General features: G+C 43.5%; 1 protein-coding gene across 1 annotated transcript in view; it reads left to right on the top strand.

Annotated features, from left to right (window-relative positions):
* Nucleotides 1-10,055, top strand: part of met (MET proto-oncogene, receptor tyrosine kinase) — a 108,186-nt gene that overhangs the window by 49,877 nt on the left and 48,254 nt on the right. Inside the window, exons 4-8 of the mRNA XM_037683062.1 lie at nt 568-696; nt 3,308-3,484; nt 4,886-5,043; nt 6,954-7,068; nt 8,510-8,646. Coding sequence (XP_037538990.1) covers nt 568-696; nt 3,308-3,484; nt 4,886-5,043; nt 6,954-7,068; nt 8,510-8,646 — 716 coding nt within the window. The remainder of the gene's footprint in view (nt 1-567; nt 697-3,307; nt 3,485-4,885; nt 5,044-6,953; nt 7,069-8,509; nt 8,647-10,055) is intronic.

The raw sequence follows: 10,055 nt of genomic DNA, 5'->3' as shown, positions 1-10,055 counted from the left end.
ATATATATGTGTGTATATATATATATATATATGTGTATATATATACAGTACACTTATAACAGGAGCAGACATGTCAGACTCAGTGACACTTGTGTTTTTCCACAGTTCATGTTGACATTTGTTCAATAATTCTTAGAGAAAACTGGGTTTGAACAGCTTGGCTTCACTCAGGGGACGTATAAAATAGGCCAAATCTTTACCCCAGAATAGATGACACCTCCTGGATCACTTTGTGCACCACCTCCCCTTCAGGGTACGATGGCTCACCACTACAGGAACCCCCAGAGGTTTTCCAGCATTCTTGTTGCTCCTGGTTTATCAAGTCTGTCTAATGAGCATGTCAAATCTAATCCCACAGTTTAATCAACACCATGAATATTTGCCAGGGAGTAGGAACCCCACATATTATTTTCTGCTGTTTATGAAGATTTATGCAGACTTTGATTATTTACTTATAGCTAATGATATTCAGCTACACCAGTTTCCATGTCTAGTCTTTTAGTGGCTTTCAGACTCTGGTGATGGCGAGCAGCCATAGAAAACCCTAAAATGTCCTGCGTTCTCCAGGTGCTGGTCTCCAGGTTTGCTTCTCCTCACGTGAACATCCGTCTCGACTCCAGACCCGTCTCTGCCAGTGTGGCTCTGCAGGACCCTGTTGTCTCAGACGGAGCCGTGCTGATGGCCACGGGGAACAAGGTAAGCACTAAACCACCGATTTATGAACTATCAATGCATCCATTGTCCTTTCTCAGTCTTAACTTTGTAAAAGAAGAGCTGCAGTTGGAGCATTAAGGAACATTATGGCAGATTTAACTAGATTTGATGCACATTAGTGACAAATTATCAGAGAAATTGGCAGCAATGAACATTGAGCCAACAAAGACACTTCTTCTTTCAGCTGTTCCCTCTTCAGGGTCTCCACAGCGAGTCCTCCTCCATCTCACTCTGTCCTCACTCCAACTACCTCCATGTCCTCTCTAACTGCATCCAGATATCTCCTCTGTCTTTTTCCTGCAGCTGCATTTCTAACAACCTTCTTCCAATATACCCACTGTCCCTCCTTTTTTTTCATTCAACCTTTATTTAGACAGATAAATCACATTGAGCCTCAAAGGCTCATTTACAAGTGAGACCAGTTTGGACAAACAAAAACAGTGGTTAACTGGACACATGGAGGAGTTGGAGGCGAAAAAATTCCTACCAGACTTTTTTTTTCCTGCCTGAGAAAAAACCCCTCTAATATTAAAAAAACACCTCGCACAAACAAGCACATAGTGACGTAGACATTCTGCAGACGGGGGAGACGAGAGCGGTCAACATGATCATAGATGCTCTCAAGGTCACTGTAAGAGTTCTGATAAGATAATCAGTCAATGTCCTCCGGTGAGATCCATAAACATTCTCGAGGGATGTTGAGGAATGGCCAAGAATAACATCTATGAGAATCCAAGAGTCCTGAAATGATGACACAAGTTTATTCAGCTGGTTCATCTGGTTATCAGTTGGAAATTCCTCAGGGAGGGGGTGGTGAGTGTCAGATCACATGTTCTCCAGGTGAATTCAGATAAGATGGCCTTCAAGACCAGACAAGGGAACCAAATTTAGATAAACACAGTTGTTTTGGGGACAGGCAGAACTTAATGACATCTACCTTGAGTCTGTGTTGGTCCAGTTGGTTCCGAAATGTCCACATTACATGGCCACACCGATGGAACATGACTGAGTAAAATCCCAGAGATCTGATCCATTCAGCCCAAAGCATTTGAGTCTAGGTACTCGAGGCACAAACCAAGCCATCATAAAGGCAAGCAGCGTGATCGGGTCCAAATTTGCTGCCGAGGACTTCCTTGTTTGTAGATAAAACCAGTAACCAGCCAAATCCAAAACGCAGGAACCAGTTATCGAAAATCCAATTAAATAAGCGTCCTTAAAATCCACAAATGGCAGCAGAGAGAGACACATCATCAAGTTTTCAAGTCGATGAGATATCCAGCTGCGTGTCAATAGGACAAATCGTCTCAACTAAAGCCTGTCTTCTCTTCGAAGAAAATGTTGTCAATTGAGTTGAGGGACCAACTGGTCAAAACAAGTCCATAATTATGGTTCAGAAGATGCAAGAGAGGCTCAGAAGCAGTTTCACTGACAGACAGAGCAGCAAAGCAGAGAGGGAGAGGAGAAGCATCCAACCTCGGCGAGAGCAAGTGGTGAAGTGACACAGACATGTCCAAACCACTGGCCCTCCTTTGGACATGTCCAAACCACTCTCCCTCCTCTGGACATGTCCAAACCACTGACCCTCCTCTGGACATGTCCAAACCACTGACCCTCCTCTGGACATGTCCAAACCACTGTCCCTCCTCTGGACATGTCCAAACCATCTCATTGTGTCCTCTCTAACTTTATCTCCCAGTTGTTCAACCTGTGCTGTACCTCTGATGATCTCATTCCTGATCTTCTCCATCCTTGTCTCTCCTAAGGAGAACCTCAACATCTTCATTTCTGACACTTCCAGTTCTGTCTCCTGTCTTTTTGTCCATGTCTCTGTCTCCAGACCATACAACATAACTGGTCTCACCACTGTCTTGTAAACTTTTCCTTTGGCCTTTGCTGACACCTTTTTGTCACAAATCACTCCTGAAACTTTTCTCCATCACTCCATCCTGCCTGGACTCTCTTCTTCACCTCTTCACCACACTCCCCATGTTCCTGGACAGTGGACCCCAAGTCCTTGAAGTCCTGCACCTTTGTGACCTCTGCTCCTTGAAGCCTCACTGTTCCACCTCCTCCCTCTCATTCACACATGGACTCTGTCTTACTACGACTGACTTTCACTCCTCTTCTTTCAAGTGCATACCTCCACTTCTCCAAGTTCTCTTCCACCTGCTCCCTGTTCTCACCACAGATCATGATGTCATCTGCAAACATCATAGTCCACGGGGATTCCTGAACTAAAAAAATAAATCAAACTGTCTTTCTGGATCAGAACAGGACATTTATATTTGATTAAAAATAAAGAAGTATGCTTCCCCTTCTTTGCATTGACGTGTTCTCTTGTCATAAATTGTCTTAAATAAACTATTAGTGCTTAATGTTTTCTTAGTTTAGTGTATTAGTTTAGTGAATGTAGTATTTTCTTAGTCCATGGCTCAGATCTTACTAATGGTTTTCTTTACAACTTGTATTTCTGTTGGATGTAACTGGGACACTGCGTACATAGTTTCATTCCACCTCATGTACCACATGTGATGAGAAAGCCAATAAAAATCCTTGTATCCTTAAATTCTGTCCCCCCCCCCCCCCCCCCCAGATCACCAGGATCCCTCTGATTGGCCCTGGCTGTGATCAGCTGACCACCTGCATATCGTGTTTGCTCTCATCGAGGGTGACGCAGTGCGGCTGGTGCGACGGGCGATGCACCAGAAAGAACCAGTGTCCTTGGTCATCCGAGTGGACTCAGGACAACTGCACACCTGTCATCACTCAGGTAACCATGACTACGGTCTGTCCCCACACTGTGCTGGGACTCTGGACTCTGGACCTAGACTTATTTTTCTGTCCCTGCAGCTCAAACAGCTGGGCCAGTTATCACGTGATCCCCCCTGTTTCAAACTTCTCCCTCTTCCAAAAGCAAGTGTGTGTTGCCTCTGGTCCACATGGGTTGGCTCTGTAGAACCAAAGGTTATGGACGGTCCTGAAGGGTAGACTTTTAACAGCTGCTCTTCCTTCTCGCTTTCAGGATTCAAGCCTGTTTTTTCCCCCATGTCAACGTAACTGTTTGTGTCCAGTTGTAGTTCTTCATCTCACGCTGCTTCTCTCTGCATGTAAAAAAACAACCGAGCACTTCCAGCGTTGCTCTAAATGCAGCCAGTAGAGCGCACAGTAAAAGGTGGTGTAAAAACTCTTCTGCTGTGATTTTCAACAGACAGGATTAGATTTAAGACTAGCAGAAAGACTAGATGATAAGCTGGTATAAATTGTTAGATTATATCAATATTCACTCTGCTGTTTTTTCAAGGATTAAACTACTTCCAGGAGGTTTGTGCTATTTTAAACATCTCAAACTGGCTTGATCATCAACAGCTTTCTATGATTTGTAGTATTTGTAACTTTTATTCATTCATATATATATATATATATATACAGTATATATGAATTAAATATTGAGAAGAACGTTGATAGCTACCATCTTTCTAATTTTAGTTTGCAGCTACAGTTTGGTTAATTATTGCTTTCCAATCATCCATTATCTTCACCCGCTCCCTTCTTGCCCGGGTCACGGGGGTTGCTAGTTCCCATGTCCACCACGTTAGAGGCGGGGGACACCCTGGACATGTCTCCAGTACATCACAGGGACACATAGAGACAAAAAAGACAATATTATCTCTCTCTCACCTAGGAACAATTTATTATTACTTTATTTTACCAGGAAGAAATCATTGAGATCATCAATCTCTTTTACAAGGATGTCCTGGACATTTAGAGTTACCATCAGTCTAACATGCATGTTTTTGGTCTGTGGGAGGAAACGGGTACCCGGAGAAAACCCACGCATGCACGGAGAGAACATGCAAACTCCACACAGAAAGGCCCCCGGCCAGGATTTGATCTGGTAACCTTCTTGCTCAGAGGTGACAGCTCTAACCACTGCTCCACCATGCCGTGCTTTTAGCCACTCATTTGCTACTTTGAAGTTTTGTCCTTCCTTGTTGCTCCTTTTAGCTTTAAGCCGTGGTTGTGTTGATTCGAGGTACTGTTTGTTTTTCTTGTGTAACAGTTGGTCTCTGCAGTTCTTTGCATTTTTCTCTGGTTTATTTAAGAAGGAGCTGATGTTTGTGCAGTGAAAGCAGGTGAACATGTAAACGCCAGCCTCTTGCCCGCTCATTAGGTTTCCCCGACATCTGGACCGGTCCGAGGCTCCACGGCAGTGACCGTTTGTGGAAACAACTTTGGCTTCGACAAGACGGAGAACTTCAAGGCCTCCATGGTGTCTGTGGAAGTGGCGGGAACTCCCTGCAAACTGATTCGACAGGAAAACATCAACAGGTGCGTGTTAACATGCTGAGGATGGGCATTCCAAGCACGCAATAAGTGGAAAACTGCGAAGTAGGGCTAGTAGTACAAATAGTAATAGTAATGAGTAATAGTTAATTTTTGTATTTATATATATATATATAAAGGCTTTGTAAACCCTGCCCACACTCTCGCAGTATTCTATGTTTCTAAACTAAATGCTGTAAAAGAGCACAGCATGTCATGATCTCCGCTCTCTGCCACGCTGCAGTCACACTCATCACCTCCCAAGCTCCCTCCTTTTGTGTAAATAAACTATTTAAATTCAAATACTGTAACATTTTAAATTGACAATCCGAAGCTGCTGCAGCCAGAGGAGAAATGTGGGCGTGGCCAAGAGCCACAGGTGGCAGAGAGCGGAGATCATGACAGGCTGCAGGAGGGAGCTTCTCCCTCCACCTAAATATTTAGCAGGTGCTAAATCATTTCTAATAATTTATTTAAAATAAACAATCCATGCTGCTCGTGCGGCTCATCCATCAATCAGCCAATTGTGTGTCATGACAATTGTCCAATCTTTATTTGAAAATCGTGAAAGAACGAGTCGGCGACAGTCAAACCATGAAGTAACGAGGGACTATTGTATCTGAAATTGGGCAAATATTTAAAAATAGGCTTTTGTTTTTAAAACTTTATCATGTGCACATTCTTCATGAGTCTTGAGGTGAATTTTAGACTGCTTTTACACGAGTCCTGCAACTGAAACCCCCCACTGATGGAGCTGAAACGTGTGCTGCAGCTAACTCTGTTAGCAGAGGGCATTTCTGTCCCTTCCTGTCACAGCTCCAGGGGATCGATGTGGAGGAGTGCACACATTCTGTCATTAAAGATGCAGCTCACCTGGGATGGTAGTTTCCACTTTGTTATCTTTTCAAAATAAAACTTTTGAGGTGACCGGTTCCTCACAGAAAAACCACACAGGCTTCACATAAAAATGTAAAAATAACACGTAAAATACATTTTGCATTTCTATATAAGTTTATCTGGCAACCCTGATGCCAGACACAGCTGCATGCATCTCTCATGAGGTCAACATGATGACAGTTACATCCAAACTGGAGAACACATGCGTGGTCCTTTGGGCCTAGGACATTGGTGGTTTGCTCGTACATACTGAAAAAGGGTGAGCAGCACAAAAACGCTCCGTTTGCTGCCATTTATCGTAACTGAAAATCCTTTGACTGTAGTGAGCATGGGAGATTGGACACCTACAGGTTATTTAAACTCCTGCTGGGAGGGGTCCCTGGAAAACATCCACTCTGAGACCAGGATTCAGAAACCTTTGGTGCCAGAGAGACCGGGGACTGTTGTCGTGTACAACCACCACATATCTGAAGACTGAGGAAGTTACTTTGGGTTTTCTAGGATTCTGTGGAGTTTAGTAAAAAGCTCAGTTCCTTCTCAGGATCTGCTGCCACTGCGTCCATGAGGTGGTGGGCACTCAGGAGATAAAGTGACCCATACACTTGTGTCTTACGGGGGTCGGAGGTGGGGGGCCAGCTTTAATAGGGGTTATTGTGTTGAAGAAAGAACGTTAAGGATCCCCCCCCCCCCCCCGGTTTCTTTTTTCTGCTGCCTGCCACATTCAACACATGACAGCCTTAACTGAAAAATTGCCCAAGAAACAAACGACTGAATCCAAACTTTTTCCTCATTCCAAATCCCCTGGAACCTCGACGTACTCAACGGCCCTTTTTCCTCCAAACAACCTCATTACAAAGGGGGGGGGGGGGGGGGGATAAAGAACACTGCTCACACAATCCCAGATGAAGATTGTGTCTTTGTGCATTCTTTCAGAATACTGATCATTGAATTAGGCTAAATGCTGGGAGCTGTGGAATAATGTCTGGTTTGTGTGTTGTTTGTGGGGGGGTCGGGTGTAGATGGACTGAGATGCAGTGTTTCCCTGTCTTCAATGGGAACTTCACCCCATCAGGACATACAGTGAAGGTCACCAGTGGCCACAAGGTCGCCAAGATGGATGGTTTCAAATTTGTGGTAAGAATTTATTTTATTCTTTTATTTTTGAAGTTTGTTTAAAAAAACTAAAGGATAAAGAAAACCTGCAGTAAATTCAGGATGGACCGCAGGTCAAAACCTTTTTCACGATTTCTTACCCGTCTCCTCTCAAAATGAATTTGTTTCAGTTTCCAAACAATTAAGACCCAAAGGCAAAAGGGTGATAATGATTTTACACGTGTCAGTGTGTGTGTTCCCAGTTCAAGATGGCTGCCACGTCCAACTCCTGTTAGAAAACACAAACATGGCTCCAACACAAGTTGTGGTAAAGTTGGGATTAGTAGCTGAAATACTTCGTTTACTTTGTGCTTCTCGTTGGGAAAAATCTTTCTTGGAAACTTGAGCATTAACTGTTGGTATCAACCCTGTTTTTCTGTTAGCAAAATATCTAATGAACCTCTGGATTTTAATGAATCATTCAGATCACATTTATACCAAATTAAATTTAGGAGTTTATCAAATTCAAGATGGCCACTTCAGCTATTTGACATTAGCAAACACAAAGCCAAGTATAACAGTAAGTTTTACAGATATTGAGCTAAATGTTATTGTGGTAGTTGCTGAGAGTCATCCCCAAACTTAAGGTTGACCTAAGTGATTATGTCTCTGTCACTTCGAGTAAGATGATAGTTTAAAAGTCTGGCATGAAAGGTGACGTGAAGAATGCTCATTCTTTCAAAGAATGCTAGATGTTTTTTCTATAAACCAACAAACCAAAGCATTTTACCAGTAAAACATAAAAGTAGTAGTGGCAGAAAACTTGGACCAAACCCTAGAATAACTCCAACCGTGCCACTAAATGCTGCGTGTCTATGTGGGACATTTTTTACGATAAAACCACTCTGAAGGTTGTTGTTACTGTGGTAGATTGGGGAAATGTTGATTGATCGGTAGAAGGCGAGTCTAAAGTTTAGACTCACCTTTTTCCACGTTGGTTTAGACTCTAAACCAACGTGGAAAAACTGGAAGAGTCAGTGTAACCGGCCACAGTGTATCCCCGGGCCGAACTATACCAGGGCTTAAAGAGGTCTATAGGCTATATTATATCCCAGGTATACTTTGGCTTAGGCCAAATCTTATCCTTCAGAACAGATTATGGGTATCTATGGATATGTAGATGGGTATATACTGGTCAGGAGGGGTATAGTCTAGCCTAGGCTATTTTATACACCCAGATACAGTTTGGCCTAGAACAGTTTGTCATCCAGGGCCAACCTATACTTGAGTTCAATGTGAACAGGTGTTGATTTGGCCTGTTACACCGGTAAATGTCTTCTTTCTGAGTGCCAGATGAAGCAGACTCACCCTCAGTCAGGACAAAGGCTTCCTGGTTTTTCAGCTGGTCCAAACAAATCAACAGTAGGTTACTCAAATGTGAAAGAAAGACATTTTGAATATGCATGACTGTCCCTCCATCCAGGACCCTGCGATTCACGACATCTTCCCCACCTTCGGCCCGAAGTCAGGAAACACCATGCTTACCATCAGAGGAGCTTTTCTGGACACTGGAAACAAACCAGTGGTGACTGTGGGAAAGGCAGTATGTGAAATCCAAAGGTCAGCACACTTCTTCTTCTTTCAGCTGTCTCCTCCTCAGGGGTCTCCACAATGAGTCATCCTCCTCCATCTCACTCTGTCCTCTGTGTCCTCTGTCCTCTACTCCAACTACCTCCATGTCCTCTCTAACTGCATCCATATGTCTCCTCTTTGTCTTTTTCCTGCAGCTGCATTTCTAACATCCTTCTACCAATTTACCCACTGTCCCTCCTCTGGACATGTCCAAACCACTGTCCCTCCTCTGGACATGTCCAAACCACTGTCCCTCCTCTGGACATGTCCAAACCATCTCAGTGTGTCCTCTCTAACTTTATCTCCCAGGTGTTCAACCTGTGCTGTACCTCTGATGATCTCATTCCTGATCTTCTCCATCCTTGTCTCTCCTAAGGAGAACCTCAACATCTTCATTTCTGACACTTCCAGTTTTGTCTCCTGTCTTTTTGTCCATGTCTCTGTTGAATTATGGTTATGTATAAAAGTTTTAAATATGTGATGTCCTACCAGTTCTGGATCGCTTTAGAAGCAGTAACTGACAGAAGACTGGTGAGCTCACAGCTAGTCTAAATCACTGACCTGAATAAAGATGGAGGAAGTGACCCCAGTAACTTCCATCGTTCAAAACTGAAGTCAAAATGTTAGTTTTATTTATTTTTTGGTGCTGCCATTATGTACGTTTGGAGCCAGGCTCTGTGTACTACAGAGGTCTGGGACCATATGATGGTGTGGGGGGGTTCTTTCCTACACACCTTCCCAACTTGCTAACAGGCTAAAATATTGTTAATCACATTGCATCATGACACTTTTCCATTACGCCTCAAATAACTAAATAATAGATGTTTAAAAATGCACATTGGAACATGAAGCTACAACTAAAACCTGCAGGAGTCAACAAAACTCAACACCTGGAAACAGTTATCACAACTAATATTAAGGGTATTTAGGGGGGGGGTGCTTAATTTGTAAACCAATCGATGCCAGAGCACAAATAGAGGGCGGTCTGGTGAGGAGGGGCGCAGGGTTTGTGGGTCCTCCCCCAAAATGTTTTGGATAAAGTAGATGCCATTTCCTGCATTTTGGTGTAGCCTATTTTGACGCGTTGTTAAACATCTACATTTACCTCCATTTGTAAACGATTAAATTACTGTTTTGGTGCAACAACAGGTTGTGTTTGAATGGAGCGACTCTGATTCTGTCAAGCGTCACCCCCCCCCCCCACACACACACACACACACTCACACACACTTCATGGTTCTGACCCAAACTCTTCTCTGCTGAATTCAGCCCTGCACGTTGTTGCTCCTGCTCCAGTCTCATCTACACCACCATCAGGTGCCTCAATTCTCGGTTGTCCAGCTAAAGACAATCCATCATACATACATCCATCATACATACATCCATCATACATACAT

This window comes from Nematolebias whitei, chromosome 10 (genome assembly GCF_014905685.2).
Source record: "Nematolebias whitei isolate Nwh7 chromosome 10, NemWhi1, whole genome shotgun sequence".
NCBI lineage: Eukaryota > Metazoa > Chordata > Actinopteri > Cyprinodontiformes > Rivulidae > Nematolebias > Nematolebias whitei.
The sequence above is the reverse complement of the archived record's forward strand: the minus strand, read 5'-3'. Positions and strand labels throughout refer to the sequence as shown.